The sequence below is a fragment of the Ramularia collo-cygni genome, assembly GCF_900074925.1.
Source record: "Ramularia collo-cygni strain URUG2 genome assembly, contig: RCC_scaffold05, whole genome shotgun sequence".
In the NCBI taxonomy this organism is placed as follows: Eukaryota; Fungi; Ascomycota; class Dothideomycetes; order Mycosphaerellales; family Mycosphaerellaceae; genus Ramularia; species Ramularia collo-cygni.
In genome coordinates, this window is record NW_019716259.1 from 44596 (window position 1) to 62631 (window position 18036).

Consider the following 18036-nt stretch of genomic DNA (forward strand, 5'->3'; position numbering starts at 1 on the left):
CGACAGTGCACGCTCGTGACGCTCCGATCCTCGCAGGTGCACTTTTGAGACCCTTCGCTTCATCTGGACCCACAGTCTGCTCGCAACATTCCTCCACGGTTCAACAACACGCCGCAAATCATGGCTCAATCACACGCTATGATTGCCGAAACAATTGCGGCGATGAAGGCCGCAATGAAGCGCAAGGCCGAGGACGATTTGGGAGGGCAACTCAAGCGACGCGACACCAGGCCTCACTTAAACCCGGACAGTCAAGATTCTTTGAGCTGGAGAAGAAGAGTCAACCACGCGGGATACACGCGCAACACCATCTCAACGAATCCCAAGCGTTACGACAAGTATGGCTATGCCTACTCCCCCGCAGCCTCGGACGACGAAGAGCTCGACGAAGACGCTGAAATTGAAGCGGAGGATGACAACCCGTTTGGAGAGGTGCAGCTGGAGAAWCTCCTACGACCTCTGAACTCTGCTGCCGACCTGGCCGAACATCCGAGTTTGAAAGTTGCGTACGAAAGCAAGGCATTGACGCAGATGGCCGATGAGGCCGCCGAGACATTGCGGAGAGAGCGTGCAAGTCTGTACAAGGCCAAGCGACTGCTGCGGCGGTTCAGAGGCGACGGAGATTGGGTGCCGTGTGGGCTGTTTGAGACAGAGCACGACGAGTATCTACTGCTGGGCGGGCACAGTAGCGTGGGCGTGCGAAGTATTGTACCCAGTGCTATCATGGAACAGTCCGCGATGGATTCGGACATCCCACCACCCCAGGGTGTCGAAGAGAATGCGGACCCTACGAAGACTGTGCCAGCCGGGACCCTGGGAATGGACGCTGAAGCGATGGAGGGCATCGAGAGAGTCGATCAGGCCGCTCTAGTGTTAGCTGATGACGCTGTAGAGAGCGTGCGGCCCTTGCAGGAGGGCACAGAGCCGGCACGGGAGAATACGGAGCCAGCGAACAGAAACGGAGACACGGCAGACCTCGTCAACGGAGAAACAGTCGAAGCCACCAACGGAGAGAGTACAGCACCGACGAATACCGACGACGCATGCCTCGAACCGGCCTCTAACCCCGTGGTCACCGATCYCGCCGACCGCGAGGCCAACTCAGAAACAGCGTCCAATTCCAACGCAACTGAGCGCCACGCCATGACCACGCGTGCACGTGCTAGATCACCTGCAGAACGCACGCCTTCACCATCGCCCAGCGACTCCGCATCGGTCCCGGACATTCACCCTTGGTTCATCGCACCACCCTCCGCCCTCACAGATCGTGATCTCGGTCTCCCTCCCCACGAAGCAGAGGACACACGTAAGCTTCTTCTCCTGTATGTTCAAAAGCAGGAGCAAATCTGTCGTCACCTAGAGGAATTGTGTTTCGGACTGCAAAAAGCGRATCGTTTGAGAAAATTCGTCTATCGCAGTGCCAAAGCCGAAGGACATGTTATCCTTGATGGGAAGGGAAATGCTGTGACGGAGATGAGCGACGGTGAGGACTGGTACGATGTCAAGGACTGGGATCTACAGCCGTGGGAGTTGAAGGATGGAGCCTTGGAAAAGGGCAAGGATGAGGTCGAGGATGTGGAGGAAGAGAGAAGGGGAAGGCCCGGGAGGGGTAGGAGAGTCAATCGTATTTAAACTAGTTATGTTGTGTACTACTAGTGACACTGAATCACAGCGACCTCCTCTTTCCCATTCTCTCATGCACATCTTACAGAAGAGTTGCCTTCCTTCACTCACAAAGTCAATCGTTATCGCTGTCACTACTCGATGAGTCCGACGGGTCGCCGCAGCCAAACAGATTATTTGGGTCGATCGGTGGGGGAGATTTGCGACGGACCGGAGGCGGCCTGTGCTGGGCGTTCTTGACGATGTCACGCATCCATTGGTACGACTCGTCGCCATCGTCAAGATCATCGGGGACCGCAGATGTCCTCCCAGGCTCGACTGTCTGCACATCTTTTGATAGGTCGGAGGCCGCTTTGGATGATGTGGAAGCGTCTGGGCGACGGAGCGAAAGCCTGCGTCGCCTCAAAGCCGCCTGGCTCTTTTTCTGACCCTTCTTCCCAATTACAGGCGTCGGTTTACTGCCTGGTTTGATTTTTTTACCATCTTCCTTCGGCGGCTGTTTCTGCTTCTTCTGCTGCATCTTCTGATAATGCCTCTGCCTCCACTCTCGTTCTTTCTTCTGCTTTTTGGCGGGGGGCGGCGGCATTGCCTCGTCTATCTCCTTTCGTTTCTTCAGCGGTGCTTCTTCTTCCTCGTCAATCTCTGACACATGACCATGGAATGGTTCGGCTGGTCTAAGTCTCTCGTCGTACGGGTCGTCGCCGTCGTCGCCGTCGTCGCCGTCATCATACATGGCTTCTTGCATGGGGTCGAAATAGTCAATTGGCTCGCCAGGCACTGGTCTCGGACCGAAAACAACAGGCTCCCTAAGGTACATGTCCTTGACCTCCTTCTCCCATGAATGATATGACCAGTATCGACCATAGACCTTCTTCTCAAAAAGGTCCAAATGTTGGGGCTGATCTCGTACCGGAGTAACGGGCGGTGGTCTTCCTTCTCTGAGAGCATCTTCACGCGCTCTGCGCATCCGAACAGCCTTGATACCGTTGATGATTTCGTGGTCTAGGTTGCAAACCGCTTGCAACATGTGCTCGTCTGTCGTCAGGCTCGCGTACATCCGATAAGCGGCCTCGGCATCCCCTTGAGAGTAGGAATAGGCTTCGCGCCAGATGCTCAGCTTGGTTGAGTGCATCATGCCGACCCTGTCCTTCTCTTGACCCGAGCCGAACGGTGGGGTCGTTGCAGCGTATCTTGCCTCTTGGTCATTGACCGCAGCGCGGCGTCGCACTAAGGGTCCGGCCCGGAAGTCCAGGACATCACTGAGGTCAGGGCGAGCCGGAATTACCACGTATGCTGTTCGCAGTGGTTTCGTCTGCGTTGAAGCCTTGGGGTAGGAAACGGGGCTGTCGGGGATGATGACCTCTTCGCAGTCGACGTCTGTGACTTGGACGTCCTCGGTATTGATGGCGTCCTGGACCACGATCTCAGGCTCTTCGGACTGATCCGTGCCGTCGTTAGCATCATCGACCGAGATCTCAGGTTCCTCGGAGTCTGCCATGTCCTTGGTGTTGAGAACGTCCTCGACCACGATCTCAGGCTCTTCGGAGTCGTCCATGTCGTCGTTGGCGTCCCCGACCGCGATTTCAGGCTCCTCGGAGTCGTCCACGTCGTCAACATCCTGCAGCACACTCTCTTCCTCCTGCACAACGGGGAGCTTCTCAGTAGTGCCCTCCTCTAACTGGCGCTTCGCTGCGGCTTGGGCCGGGGAGCTTCGAGTCTGGCTAGACAGAGGGAACATTGCCGGGCTGGAGCTGTGATACTGTGTCTGGGAGGCATGAGGCGTGTGGATGCCGCCCCCACTACGTCTTTGCGCCCTCTTCGCGGACACAGCTCGCACCTTCCGCAGTCTACCAATCACAGAGTCTTCAGTTCGGTTGGGAAAGTGCAGAGCTTGGATGTCGCGATCACTGATGCCCAGAGTCATGCATTTCCGTAACGTGGTCAGTTCGCTGGGTGACCAAGCTTTTCGAGGAGGCATCGGAGGAGCCGGAACACGTGGAGTGGAATTCGGCATATTGGCCAGTCTCTCCAGTTTGTCGCCAAATTTCTCCTGCAACTCCCTCTTCTTGCCTCGCACAGCACTCGCCGAGCGCTCGGACGGTAGGAGGTTGAGTAGAATCTGAGCCTGGCTCAGGCCTTCGCGAATACCTTCCGCCACTGTCCATTCCTCCTCCGATGTCCACTTTTGAGCAGCAGGGCGGCCTGCTGGCGTTGACCTCGGGGTCTTCGCGGCCTGAGAGCTTGCAAGTACGGTGAAGGCATTGCGCTAGATGTAGGTATGAGTAGGAGTCTATCCGCAAAGTGAAATTGGGGACTTGCCTCCGCAGGAACAGCCTTTTTGACGGGTTGCGAGACCTCCTCCACAGCATCACCGTCGTCTGCATCGATGGGTGATGACTTCGAGGCGGGTGGACGTTGGGCAGAGGGCGGCGTAGCGGAGTCGATATCTTCGCCATCATTGGGAATGTTCGCGTCTTTTCGCGACAAAGTCGCGTTTTTGGCTGCCGAAGATGACGGCAGCGCGCCTGACATGATGGTGGCGGGCTTGCGTACTTTCTTGGCCGTGTACACCTTCTGCGTTTTGCGTTTCCTCGACTTGAGGATGAAGTCGGGGGACATGATGGGCGAGCGAAAAAGTGGTGCGGTCAAAGTAGGTGGAAGAAAGCAGTGGGAAGTGGGATGATGAAGTCCGATTCGGAAAGTCAGGGCCCGAGCTTCACGGCACCTTGGGTTCCCTCGTTGCTTCCCAATGCCATGTCATCCAATATTTCATGACCTTGCAACTTCTAAACTCTGTGAGCTCACGACCAATTCCTCCCGCTGATGATGTCCTCCCGGTGATACCTAATGTAGAGTAAAATATGAAGGAATTACGCCCTACAATGCTCAGATCTACGGAAAAGACGAACGACCTGTCCAGCCAGAGCTGCAACGAGCTGCGACAACTTCACATCCGCAAAAAACGCTGGCCATTTACATGCTACAAGGTGCCTAGGTATGTATGCGCTATCATGGATGGCAATGCCTGCCTGCACTTTGCTCACGCGGAACTTGTCGGGCTCTACATGACAGTCTCGAGTTCTGCCACACAGGAAGGAATTCACACCCACAATGTCGAATTGCCACACCGGCTGGTACTTATCCATAAAGTAAGGTAGTCTGGGAATGCTCACGGCGATACGATCACTTGCGAAAATCGAGATCAGATTCAAGATCAGGATCAGGATCAAGATCAGAATCGGTCGATATGCCATCGCTCCGCTTTCAGATTCGTTTCAGCCTGCATTGAAAGACTGTGACACTCACGCATCGCATCGACACCCTTCCCTTCCCTTCCCTTCCCTTTCGCCAATTCCGCCGATGCCGCCGCTTCCCCCCGCTGTCATAGCGGGACAGACCGCGGGTGGATCATTCCCGRCCCACCTGCAGGAGTAGGTAACGTAACGTAGGTATGTATTACCGAAGWTGCACTATCCTGTCACGAGTGACGACGTGGGCGAACCACAAAGACGTCCCATCCAGTCGTCTTGTCACAGCAGTTTCGTATATCCCACACTGATGCACGCTCCCGTATGCCAATCCGTTCCAGGTATTACGAGCCCACGACGTACTTCCTCCCATCTTCAACGCTCAACCGACCATGAATGGGGACTTGCCATCTGCAGCTATGCGAAAGCGGTGTGCATGCCAAGTGGCAGCTCTTGTCGGACACATTCGCACCAGGACGGAGCCTTCTCAGATTGAGCCAGACGCTCGTCCACCAGCATCGTGTCCGTTGGATGCACAATCCAGTGGGTTGTGGGCCGTTTTCCGCCGTTCTTGCATTCCTCGACATACAGCTAGGTTCAACAAGGCCGACGTGTTGTCACGTCCCCTCTATGGAGTGACTATCGGAATGCCGCTGCTGAACCGCCACGCTCCCCAACTACGGACTGCGAACTCGGACCAACAGATCCTGCACAGTCCGCCACCCTCTTCTACCACAGCAGGGTCCACGAAGCAGGCCCGTTCCCGCTAGCAGGGTTGGTGCATCAGGGGTCGGCAAGCCGAACACAGCGCCTTTCCACACTAGGTGGAATTCGGCGGGCGCCCGGACCTGCGGTAGCGTATCACGATGTCAAGACATTGTGATTGCACCATGCTCCCATGTCATCCGATTACAGCGTGTGAGATCAAACTTGCTTGGGTGACTCGATACAGTAATCGCAGCTTCTTGAGTCCAGGAGAGGTACCGATAGCAGTACAGTACAGCCCTAACTGAACCTTCTACGCTAAGTCTTCTCGCAGTCTTCTGGGCTTCTAGCATTCGGCGCCTTTTTTCGACACAAGCAGAGATCTGGGCGACACTACGTTGTACGACGATGCCCTATACCACAGCGTTGCCCTAACTCGACCCTTCTAAGCTAACTATTCTTGCATGCTCCTAACCTTCTAACAGTATGTGCTGATTCCTACAAAGGCTATCAAGCCGCAAACTACTTGAACATGGCCACACGGCTGTGATGAGACAATCAAGAAAATCACGGTCTCATAACATTCATCAAGTGGGACGCTGTCGATAGCTGACTGGGAGCCATGATGATCATGAAGATCGCGAAATTGCAGACGCGACTCTCCGGCCTGGGCATCAGTACCTATCTCGATCTTTGCAGGACTCGTGCCGTGGCGACGACAGCAAGAGGTTGTCGGGCGCAGAGCCATCGATCATAGCCATTGATCATTCCAACAACATGCGCAATCCCGCGGGAGTCTATGGCAAGAGGCCTCTTCCCGCGCCACGATTACCGGGCTACCTTTCATCAAAGAGTTGCTTGACCCGGCTGCTTGGAACTCTATTTACACTACGAGGACTAGACATGATGCACAGCCTGGCGTGCCGAGTCCGGTGCAGTGCTGCGTTCTCTATGCACGGCCGGCCGCTCTTCCACGGCCGGTCCCGCCTCGAAAGATTCGCCTACATGCAGTAACACATTCCGAGCCGCGCCTCCCCAGATTACTCACTGGCCACACAAGGCCTAGTCAGATCCACTGTTGGCGTAGGACCATCGGCATTTCACAGGCATGTGTTTCACAGCAGCTCGACCAGATCTTGAGTGGTAACGGCGGCTTCCGCGCGGGCTGGACTGTGAATCGGCCCCACGACCTGGTCTACATTACAGGCACATGTTACACGGCTCCTGCTGTGTATTGCCAGGTTGGCGTATCGAAGTCGGGCAACGCTATGCGCAAGCGTGATTCCCGCACAATACCCTGCTCGAGATCGAAATCCACTGTACGCTGCGACAACTCCAGAAGCAGTCCTCAGCGAGATACCCACTACGTGCTGCGCCAATCTCGAAAAAAGTACACGGAAGCAGGTCCCCGTTGTCGCAAAGATCGTAGTAGCGCCTCCACCATCGACATCTATCAAAATCTCTGCAGTATCTTATATACTCGTGCATCCGGCAATCGAGTCGCCATCTTTAATACGCCGATCTGTCGTCCGCGCTACCCACACGAACTCCCCATCCATCACACTCAACCCGTTCTGCTCGCAAAGCCCGGCTGCTTTGAGTGAAACAGATCGACTGTGGTCAATACCTCTACTGTTGACATTCGATCGTTACAGTCGAATTGTTCCAAGATACTACAACTGCACCATTGCACGCTTGCTAATCTGCCAAACGCTTCTGGCGTCGATAATCTCGGCCTGACTCGTGTTCGTCGAAATGATTGTTGCAAGCAATCTAGTCTCCCGACCCGAAAGCAAAGGACAGGCAATGCACACAGAGACGACCGTTCATGGTCAAGGGCATCGTGTTAGTGAGGATGTTCATGCCATACGAGATCAACTTCTTACCAGCTGATAGGAAATCCACTCAATGGTCAAGCACCTCGAAAACAATGGCTTTGAAGATACACCTTTCGCCATTGTGGCCATCGACAAGGATGGCAATGCACAGGTTCATGCATCGAAACAGGTCAAAGGATTTCTTGACGAGCGACTCTTTGCCGCCAGATTTGAAGACGCGCACACGCTATCAATACAGCACAACTACTCCGGATCTTCCCGTTCGTATGCCTTGCCGTCTTGTTGACCATCAGCTGACGGAGTTACACAGCAGCTTTCTCGCCCGAGTTAGACTCAGCCGGTGAAATTTCCTGGCCATGTCATCTCAATTTGATGAAGCAACGGCAAACCCTCACATCCAACACTAGTAATTGCACGCTCCCAAGGGCGAGGCACCAACAGCGGTTATCTTTGCTGCGAGAACCCTCTCCAGCTTCTTCCTCGTACTCGAGGATTGTTCGTGGGGGAGCAGCATCCGATGCCGCAGATCATAGACCTGACTTCAAGAAAGGCTCAATGAAGTCCTTCAGAATCGACTCCAAGGCTGATGTCACTGCGTACCTCGAAAGTCGGCTCAAGCGGCTGCAGCAGCTGGCTGTCAAGAAGATTGCCAAGGCATGGATCAAAGGCATATGCCCCAAGAAGCAAGCCAACTTTCCCTATCGAAACAAGCAGAGAGGGAATGAAGTTCCTCGGATTCCTGGCTGGTGGCCACAGGAACAAGGGGTGTGTCGTTTCCTCGAACCCGACCACATCAAGCGTGAAGGTGGGCGTTGTATCCATAGCAGCGGAGATTTGTACTGACTTTTCCAAGAACGTATGCAGCTGTGCCTACACCTGCTTCGTCTGCGCCCAACTCCCCAGCAACTCCGCGCTTGGAACAACAACCATACAGAAGACAACAAGACTCATGTGCGGTGTGGTTGGACCGCGTTCCTCAAGGAGCTTGCTGGCCCAGATGTGTTTGATGATCTTCCCAAAGAGGCGCCGAATCGGGTCAGACTTAGACAGAATCTCTTGGCTCAGATGTATGAAGTCGCGGCAATGGAGGAGCAGCTCGAGAAGGACGAGATCGGTGAGTCTCAAGTCTCCACTCTGCCCAGGGGGCACATCCTAATATGTTGCAGATGGTGGATCTCTATACCATTGTGGGGAGGAAGAAGGGGAAGAGAGAAGACAAGTGGCTTTGAAGCGATCTCGTAGTTTATCACTGACCTCGAGCGTCGGAGATGATTCTGGAGATGATTCTAGCGAGTCAGTTGCATTGGCGAGGTGCATCGGGGCCAAAAAGCCAAGACAGAGCGACGATTCGGCTCTCACCTCGGCCGGATTGAGCTCCGAGGGTCGGATAGAACCTACGGAGAAGGCCAGTCGAGAGCAGTCCCCGCATTGGGATAATATTCAGGACCAGTCCTACAGTGAGCCAAGTGTAGCGATTGCCTCAGCCATGCCTTCGAACGATACTCGAGCATCCCGGGCTCTCCTTCAGTCTCACTGGACAAGCGTCCAACCATATCCCCAGCATATCGAGCCATCGATGATGGCTTCAGACGACGGCCTTGCAAGTTCGGATCCACCTGTCAGTATGATGAGCCGCAGACGTGCTGCCAGAGCCCAAAGGCAGAAGTTCAGCAACTCGATCGATCCCTCTCGCGTTAAGATCGAGACTCAACCTTCAATGCCAATACCTCAGGTTGATCAAGTCCAATCTTGGCGTGCTTCTGCTGGCCATGACTGGGTCGACGTTGCATCGTCGTTCGGGTCTTCTCGGGCGGATGCAAATGCGACCTCCGAGATCTACTCTGCTGGATTCCAGCCACTAAACTTTCCGGAAACACAGCGCTACGATTTCCCAAGCTACTCGGAGCATGGTTCGGGCCAATCACCACAGCAGATTCCCTGCACCCAAGTGTATCCAGCACAGAATCTGTTACGAACGGAAGTGTGTCTGCCGCCCAACTGCTGTGCGCAAATCGAACCTGCGGCTGCGCCCACGCCAATACCAATGTCATTTGGGAGCTTTTCGTTTGCGGCCGGTCTAGAAACGACCAGTATCGGGCTGCAACAGCCGTGGCAAGTTCAGGCCTCACCAGCACGCCATACGCAACAGCGCGATGGTGTTCCTGGCTTCTTCTACTCTTGGCCTACCAGTGCATGGGACAGCCGATGCTGATCTGGTATCAGCTTCCACCATACGGTGGTTTCATGGAATGATGGAATGATTGATGTAGATGATAATGTTAATGTTCATGCGACACCATGAGAGATGATGGAGCGTATCAAACGAGATGGGGAAGCATGAACCAAATGGCTTGCCGACACCGGCAATGCGAGGACCAAAATGGAGAGAAGAGACAGCATGAGGCGGACTACAGATATTAAGTATTGTATATATCCACAGTCTAATCGTTCTTCAATCACGCTATCTGCTGCCGTCCAGACTGTTTCGGTTGCAAAAGCGCCTCAGCCTCTACATTCGTTCAAGCGTCCGTATCCAGAGAGAGTTCGACTCATGCGTCGAACAAAACTGCGCGGTGTTGCATCGCGGCCGATGCTCGTCGGCCATATAGATGGAAATTGTAGCAAGTGAGGTTAAAAGAGGAACGGCATAGTTTCGGAAACCGGCAGCGAGATTGAAGCCTGAGTTGCCGCCCTTACTGGCAGGTATTTTGTACCGACTGCAACCAAAGACGTTGTCCTTTTCGCGAGAGGTACAGCACAATCGAGAAGACTTCTTTTGGCGAGACAATTGGATTGTGTGCAACACTGCTCGTTTTAGTGATCATAGCTACCCGTCCGTGGGCGTAGTCTTCGTCGCTTGAAAACGAGAGCCGGCAGGCTTCAATACCCTCGGCCCTCGTCCACGTGCTTCAATAGACAGCCGCATATCTTCATCCGAAAGTTTTGTCCATGAAAGACTTGACATCTGGATCCGGCTGTAGATTCCGCTGACTAGGCAGACTTTGCACGATCATTGTGGAAAGGCTTTTCGAACGAGAAAGTGCTACATACGCCTGTCCCGGAGCGAAGCATTCGCCCAGCGTTACGACTACATTGTCCAGAGTCATGCCCTGCGATTTGTGGATGGTGATGGCCCAGCTAACGATTTGATTAGCGTCAGCAATCGTTCTGCGCTCCGGATATGATGCTTTGACTTACCCGGCGATCAGAGGAATTTGGGTTTTAGAAAGTAGGCTGAAGGGCTCCGTAGTTCCGAGCTCTGTGATCGAACAATGTGCGTAGATCACGCGCTCCACACCGTTTGTGAATCTCACAATGGGCCATAGTTGGGATTCCTTGGACTGATACTTGAACTCTCGGACTCGTTCTTGAGCATACCGTTTGTGCTTGTGCGTGATGAGTGGCTCGCCATCAAGCGAAGTGTCATTTGCCTTTCTCTTTGCGCGAGGTAGCTTGGCGTCAGTCATCTCTTCAAAGCCAATGATTTTTCCACTTGAACCGTTGACAAGTCCACGTTCTTGATCAAGGTTTGCGACCAGAAGCACCTAAGCGAGGTGAAACGTCAGTGAAGGATGCTAGATCTTCTGGGGTTCACAATTCACCTGCCTTCATGCCTTGCTTCAACTCGAGCTCATCTTGATAACGATGCTGAGATAAGGATGCAGTGATCTTACGATCCTGATATTCCGGGTGATGTTTCTCCCAGTGGAAGTGATCCACACTCTGGTATCTACATTCGCGGGTACGAGGATCAGCGATACTTCAGACACGGAAAAGGGAGCTGGAGACCTATGTAGAGTTCTCCCAGAGCCCATGGCGTCTGAACAAGTAGCTGGCCATTCATGCCGATGCAGTCAACTTTCAACAAAGAGAGGGAAAGAGGGAAAGAGAAACCGGAGACGGTGGAAATCCTGCCTCTAGCGTTCCTCATGGATCCACTTACCGCTGGGTTGGGGTTTGAAGCTGCTCCATATGTGTCTCGTTGATCGTGTCAACCTGCTGTCGCAATGGATTGAGCTTCACGGCATCATCGAATACGACGTTGTGATAGTGATCGAAAAGCAAGTTCTCCTGTTCCAGTGACCACTTAACGCCCTTGCGAACGTAGTGCAGGATCTCGGTGTAGTGTGGATCTTGCTGACGATGTACCGTCACAAGCTGGACATTTTTGAATTGGCAGTCCTGCCACACGCTGCTCTTGAAAGCCCACTTGTCTGCGTCGTGGAAGTGACCATGCGATGCGCATGTTCCGGGGCTGGAGTTTCCGCTCGAGCGCTCTAAAACTTCGCCACACTCGATGCAGGTCCGAAAGGGTAGTACCGGTGGCAGCTGGAAAAAGTCGCCTTCCATCTTGCGTTGTCAGCGGCTTACCTTCGAACGGTGGTGTCCACTGTGCTGATACTCACCTGTGATTACTACCTGAACACCTCCGAATGGGAGATCAGGTGTCAATGCCTCTTGCATCATGCACGAAAGTCGAGACAGGGTGTCACTTTCGACCATGCTGATCTCGTCAATGACAAGCACATCTGTGTTCCTGAATCGGTTATACACTTTCTTCTCTCCCGCAAGCTTGCGCAGCTCCCCCCGAGAAGCTTGGGATAGTTTGACAGACCAGCCAGCATAAACGTGTATTGTGATACCGCCAACGTGGAGCGCGGCGATTCCTGTCGGTGCCAAGATTTGACCGGCGATTTCGATACTCGAAAAGAGGTCTGAAAATGCCTCGAGAACCCGGCTCTTACCAGTGCCAGCTGCGCCGGTGAAGAAGACATTATCTCCCATGGCAATAGACTCCAACAATTTGACTTGCTCATCGCAAAGTTCAAATCTACCCGCACACGATCGCACTTTGGTCAAAAAATGGTCCAATGCCGGGCAGTCCGAACAGACCTTTCGCCGGCCAAGGAGCGGAAGTGTCCCACACGCTCTACACGAGCGCCGATCCCTCCTCGGTCGAGATGCGACAGCATCGATGTGCTGGAAGTTTTGCTGCGAGGTCTGGACGACTTGCCTAGGTTGAACACAATTGCTGGTGTTGTGACAGCTGTACCTGCAATTGCTGGAGTCGTGGTTCATATAAGTGACTGCATCACGGACCACCTGATCCAAGATGTCGGAGTCGAGTCTCTTGGGTTTACCCTTCGGAAACGACTCATGGAGCGCGGAAGGAAATCCTTTACATTGTCGCTCTGCAGCATCCCAATCGTAGTAGAAACCTGGAATGCGTCCACGTAAGATAGCATATATCTTCTTGGTGCCAACAGGCACAGCATCGGGAYGAAGAGACCACAGCGGAACGGCCGGTAGAGGCACAGGCTCAAGGGATTCTTGCTTGATTTTCTTCTGGGGCAAGTCGTCTTCATCTTCCTCGTCGGGGCTCGCAGCCGACCTCTTCGCCGACATGTTCCGCACGATTGCGCGTGGCAGGGTCTCTGTGTCGTGTCATGCGGGAGCGAGAGGATTAATCATTAAAATGCGGCTTGGTGAGAGCGGTGCCCGGTGGTTCCCGTCTCGCGTGGACGACGGGATGTTCGCATTCGGCTCGGCATTCAAAACTCTCCGACGGCGCGTCCAAGGCGCGTCATGATTCCAACAATTCGTCCCACCTCTCATCCCATCTCCACCTCTCCTCCTCCTCTGCTTGCCGCTCCACGTCAGCTTGGGCGGACAACAGCCATGACCCTGCCCTCGTCTCCTCCCATTCTTCCCACGGCCATGGAAATTGACCCACCGTCATCGCCGCCGCTTCCGGCGCTCGCTGTCCCGCCCAGTCGGAAGCGCCAGTTCGAGTTTGACCTTTCCAGCGATCCCGTCTTCTCCGAGGGCACGACCGACTCGGAGGATGGGTGCGACCGGCCACGGAGGAAGCGCATGGTGCGGGGTCCGTGGTGGAGTATGGGCAAAAGGCCTCAACGGGATGGCTCCGTGCTCAACGAGAACAGTAGAAACGTTGACAGCGGGGTGTGGATGGGCAGTGACGAGAGCGATGTGAGTTCTGCAAGTCTACTCTCCAATCAGAGACGACTGCAGGCGTTGCGGGTAACTCCAACACCACGCGTGGTTGCAAAGGTCGGTGCGATCAAGGCGACAACTACGTCCATGAGCAGAGCTCGCCAGGTTGAGCAGGTCGCGGACAACATTATCAACAATTGCGTGGAGGAAGGCAACGAATCGGTGGACCTATCACAGCTGGACCTAAAGACGCTGTCATCGGAGACGCTTCGCCCACTTCAACAGCTCATTCGGCATGCGCAACTGAGCATGATGGAGCCGCCTTCAGAGGATCAATTCACTGCCTTGACGCCCGAGCTGAAATTGTTCCTGGCTGGCAATCAACTGACGAGACTGCCCTCGGAGCTGTTTCTGCTGGAGAATATGGTGTGTCCGGTGCGTCTGCGTCTGTCAAGCTGACATGCTAATCCACTCGCCAGACGGTATTGAGTGTGCGCAGCAACCTCCTGCCGGAGCTCCCACACTCCATAGGGCGACTCAAGTTGCTGAAGGAGCTGAACATTGGTCAGTCCATTCGTGAATGCCGGCGAGACGACCACAGAGGTGGCTGACTCATGTAAAGCGGGAAACCAGATAAAATACCTGCCGTGGGAACTTCTAGACCTCCTTCGAAGTGCCAAGAGGGTGAGCATTCGGCCAAACCCCTTGATCGAGATCGAGAGTCTGTCGACATTGGCGATACCTCAAAGCGAGACGACCGGAGAGGAGAACATGATGAGTAGTTCCCAGGAGCAGGCCGACCCGATAAGCACGCGCTTACATGAACGTCTGGCGCTCGGCCGCTCCCGGCACGCTGAACGTACAGCAGAATACAGTCTCACCGGTGACGAGTCCTGCGAAGCCCGGCAAGAGCTGATCTATTTGGCTTCCTCCAAGGTGCGATACTTTGACGTTGCTGGCACGCCTTGCCGAGGATCGGGTGAAGACTTTGCGGTCGTCTTTGACGGACTACTATCTGCTGCGTCCTCGTTACACAGACCACCTTCTCTATTCGAATTGGTCTTGCAGCGCGCACAAAAAGACTGCGACTTGTCGGCTCTGCCATCTGGCTTGCCCGGGAGCGTTCTTGCCGGGCTCTGCAAAGCTGCCGAAGCGGTGGATGTTGGCAACCAGGAATGCACCACATGCAAGCGCGGGTTTATCATTCCAAGAGCGACCTGGATGGAGTTCTGGTTTCGAGGACCGCCAACACAAAGGGAACTCAGCTCAGACGCAGTGCTGCCGTTCTTGCGGACAGCGTGTAGTTGGGCCTGTGCAGAGCCGACAGCGGCGGGAGGCTTTCGGTGAGGTCGCAGACCATCAACATACATTACATTCAAGCACCAACTCTGTGTACATACAACTTCCTCGAACAAACACCTCGCCGCTGGCAGCAACGATACCGCGCTAAAGCWCGTGCAAGTCAAACGAACTAGTGCCAAGCGTGGAACATCCCTCGCTCACGTTTCGAGCCATGCGATGTGACGCTAACTTAGATGCAGGGAGTTTATTCTTTGCACATGGCTGGGTGATGATGCAAGCAGCTGCATCTGCACACCGCATAAATTCTCCATTCGCCACGATCTAACTATCTGTGCATCACTCTAGTCGAAATGATCCTTTCGATCCTTGCACGGTCACCGGACAGGGAGCGTCTTGGCCAAGTGGAGAAGCTCCCATAAGATTTTGACAAGACTTCCGGCTTTCCGGTTCGCTCGAATGGTTCTCGCGACGAACGAACGGCTTAAAGCATGCAGTCTCGGAGCAAAGCTGAAGTCGACGTGGAAAAACAATCTTCCAACACCACATTTCTGGCATTAATAACCCCATCTCTCTCCGACGTATGGGTCATGCTCCATCGGCGATTGGCCGCAGGAATCGTGTGGGTACCCCGCGTCCGAAACCTATGACGAAATCACATATACTTTTGCTGCTGCAGGATCGTAAATTTGCCTTATTCGGTGTTGGCATGCCGCTGCGGAAGCTTATGCCACGCGACAAGCTTCGGCGACGACTCTTGTTGGTCGCTGAGCCGTAACGTCCATGCTCGAACCCGCCTTCGATTCTGCAACGTTGTACTAGAAAACGTCATGGAACATCCTTCGGTGGTCCTATGTGGGTCGTGTGCTCTGGTCGCGCCTCTTCTCTTCCAGCCCTGCCTTCATCAACTAAGTAGCCCCAGCCCTCGTGTGCCGTTTGTTTACTTTTCGTCTCAAGGAGCACTCCTCCCGCCCCCTATTTGGTTTGGCTGCATGGTGACACAGCACAAAACCAGTATCAATAACCATGCCGACTCACTTCTCGGAAGACCCTCCACAGGTCATGAATCAGGCCGACCTCAACTTGGCCAACGAGAAACTTCACGAACGTGATTCCTCCAAGGAAAATTCCGAGCACGAACGCGACGCGAATGGAGGCGAGAAGCTTGGCCKCCTAGGCACATACGACAAGTACGAGCTCACAGAGGAAGATTGCTACAATGAGCTGGGCTTTGGATTTCCCACGTGGAAGAAGTGGTACATCCTCAGCGTGATCTTCATCGTGCAAGTCTCGATGAACTTCAACACATCCCTGTACAGCAATGCAATCCCAGGCATACAAGAGGAATTTGGCGTCAGCGCACAAGCTGCACGATGTGGAGCTATGATATTCTTGGTCCTCTACGCATTCGGCTGTGAGCTGTGGGCACCCTGGTCAGAGGTAAGTTGCGGTGGAGAGGTCCTGCTAGCATGATGTGCAAATCTGACCGCAGTTTGCTGCAGGAATTTGGTCGTTGGCCTGTTCTTCAGCTATCGCTTTTCCTGGTCAACATCTGGCAGCTCCCAGTAGCTTTGGCCCCCAACTTTGCTACGATCATGGTCGGCCGCGCACTCGGAGGTCTCTCTTCAGCAGGAGGATCTGTCACGCTGGGCATGATTGCGGATATGTGGGAAGCCGACGACCAGCAATATGCTGTAGCTTTTGTTGTGTTTTCGTCCGTTGGAGGATCAATCCTTGGACCCATTGYTGGTGGATTCAGCGAGCACTTCTTGGACTGGCGGTCCGTCCCATTTGCTCCCACGCTCTATTCGTTCGCTGACTCGTTCGTTGCAGATGGTCTATCTGGATCCAGCTCATCTTCGGCGGAGCTGTTCAGATTCTACACTTTTTCACCGTTCCGGAGACTCGGACCACTCGCATGATGAATAACATCGCGAAGAAGCGTAGAAAGGCTGACCCGCAGGCCAACGTCTGGGGTCCTGACGAACTCGTTCCATTCCGGGATCGATTCTCTGCCAAAGAGATACTCGTCACCTGGATCCGACCTTTCAAAATGTTCTTAACCGAGCCCATCGTCCTGACTTTGTCGCTCCTTTCTGGATTCTCCGATGCCCTCATCTTCATGTTCATCCAGTCGTTCGCGCTGGTGTACGGTGAAGGTAATGGCTGGAACTTTGGCACCATTGCAATTGGACTCTCTTTCATCCCAATTGGCATCGGCTACATCATTGCCTGGATCGCTTTCATTCCCGCGATTCGTCGCAATATTGCAGAGCGCAAAGCCAAGCCAGAAGACGAGAAGGCTCAGTATGAATCGCGTCTGTGGTTCTTGCTCTTTACTGCCCCTTGCCTACCCATTGGACTCATTGGATTTGCATGGACCATTCAAGGCCCTCCCTTGCACTGGATCGGATCCATGGTCTTCGCAGCGATTGTCGGAATCGCCAACTATTCGATCTACATGGCGACGATCGATTACATGATCTGTGCTTACGGTCCATACTCTGCCTCCGCAACCGGTGGTAATGGCTGGGCTCGTGATTTCCTGGCTGGTGTCCTGACTGTTCCAGCCACGCCATTCTTCCAGAACATTGGCAGGGATAGCGGTAAGAATCTTGAATATGCGTCTACGATTCTTGCTTGTATCTCGCTGGTTCTCGTCTTGGCGGTCTACGCTGTTTATTACTACGGACCCACTCTGAGGAAGCGTTCCAAATTCGCCATGGCGCTCGCGAAAGGAAAAGAGGATGGCAGGCGTGCCAGCGCTGTGGACCCTGCTGGATCACGACAAGCCAGTAAGTTTGGATTTTCCTTGATCTCTTTCGACTTGGCTAACAAGATCGTAGGTGTTGCCGGCAAGGCTGATGGCGGCCGTCCAGAGATGGGGCTGAGAAGCTACTCTCAGCAACAGCGGTTCTTTGTAAGTTCCCGCAGTGGAATGATTCATGCTCAATGTCTAACCTGTGTACAGGGCGAAACCCGCGTCACCCCTCGTCAAACACCAAATGCTAGCAGAGCAAACTCTCTCGTTGGACGGCAATGAGCGGCGCTGTGAGATAAAATTTATTTCTAGTTAATGTTGTTACTTTATGACGGACGGAGTACAGCACGGCATGTCGCGAGCATTGCAGTGCCTGTCTGCTTGCTGTAGTAGCGCATGATGTAATGACTGTATTGGCATCGCTATGTCATGTCGTTTTCTGCATCTCATGGAATACGGTCTATGATTCTCTACCTGCGTCAGCGATACGAGGCCTTTGCTTACTATTGCGTTTGAGTCTTGATGATTCGTCGCCGCGCAGAGATTGTATTTTTTGGTTTAGGGTTAGGGTTGGGGTAGCAGGTCGGCAGCCTGGCAAGGGAAATGG

General features: G+C 53.9%; 6 protein-coding genes; 4 read left to right on the forward strand and 2 right to left on the reverse strand.

The window, feature by feature from the left end:
• Positions 1–138: 138 nt before the first annotated feature.
• RCC_03734 (uncharacterized protein) lies at positions 139–1632 on the forward strand (the record flags this gene model as incomplete). Its single annotated transcript, XM_023769019.1, has 1 exon — positions 139–1632. One exon carries the CDS (start codon positions 139–141, stop codon positions 1630–1632), a length of 1494 nt encoding a protein of 497 aa, XP_023624787.1.
• A 106-nt stretch (positions 1633–1738) lies between these two features.
• Positions 1739–4242, reverse strand: RCC_03735 (uncharacterized protein; the record flags this gene model as incomplete). XM_023769020.1 has 2 exons in its annotated part: positions 1739–3889; positions 3943–4242. 2 exons carry the CDS (start codon positions 4240–4242, stop codon positions 1739–1741), a joined length of 2451 nt encoding a protein of 816 aa, XP_023624788.1.
• A 3089-nt stretch (positions 4243–7331) lies between these two features.
• RCC_03736 (uncharacterized protein) lies at positions 7332–9626 on the forward strand (the record flags this gene model as incomplete). XM_023769021.1 has 5 exons in its annotated part: positions 7332–7421; positions 7473–7674; positions 7728–8219; positions 8268–8528; positions 8581–9626. 5 exons carry the CDS (start codon positions 7332–7334, stop codon positions 9624–9626), a joined length of 2091 nt encoding a protein of 696 aa, XP_023624789.1.
• A 718-nt stretch (positions 9627–10344) lies between these two features.
• RCC_03738 (uncharacterized protein) lies at positions 10345–12820 on the reverse strand (the record flags this gene model as incomplete). 2 transcript variants are annotated; one of them, XM_023769022.1, is made up of 5 exons in its annotated part: positions 10345–10552; positions 10613–10959; positions 11021–11144; positions 11358–11757; positions 11821–12820. In XM_023769022.1, 5 exons carry the CDS (start codon positions 12818–12820, stop codon positions 10345–10347), a joined length of 2079 nt encoding a protein of 692 aa, XP_023624790.1. The 2 variants fall into 2 exon arrangements, with proteins under 2 accessions (XP_023624790.1, XP_023624791.1); XM_023769023.1 differs by lacking the exons at positions 11358–11757; positions 11821–12820 and adding an exon at positions 11204–11229.
• Positions 12821–13000: 180 nt separating this feature from the next.
• On the forward strand, positions 13001–14716 carry RCC_03739 (uncharacterized protein; the record flags this gene model as incomplete). XM_023769024.1 has 3 exons in its annotated part: positions 13001–13795; positions 13849–13933; positions 13992–14716. The coding sequence occupies 3 exons, from the start codon at positions 13001–13003 to the stop codon at positions 14714–14716; spliced, it is 1605 nt and encodes a 534-aa protein (XP_023624792.1).
• Positions 14717–15694: 978 nt separating this feature from the next.
• On the forward strand, positions 15695–17711 carry RCC_03740 (related to multidrug resistant protein; the record flags this gene model as incomplete). XM_023769025.1 has 5 exons in its annotated part: positions 15695–16108; positions 16171–16448; positions 16502–17463; positions 17515–17588; positions 17640–17711. The coding sequence occupies 5 exons, from the start codon at positions 15695–15697 to the stop codon at positions 17709–17711; spliced, it is 1800 nt and encodes a 599-aa protein (XP_023624793.1).
• Between the last annotated feature and the right edge of the window lie 325 nt (positions 17712–18036).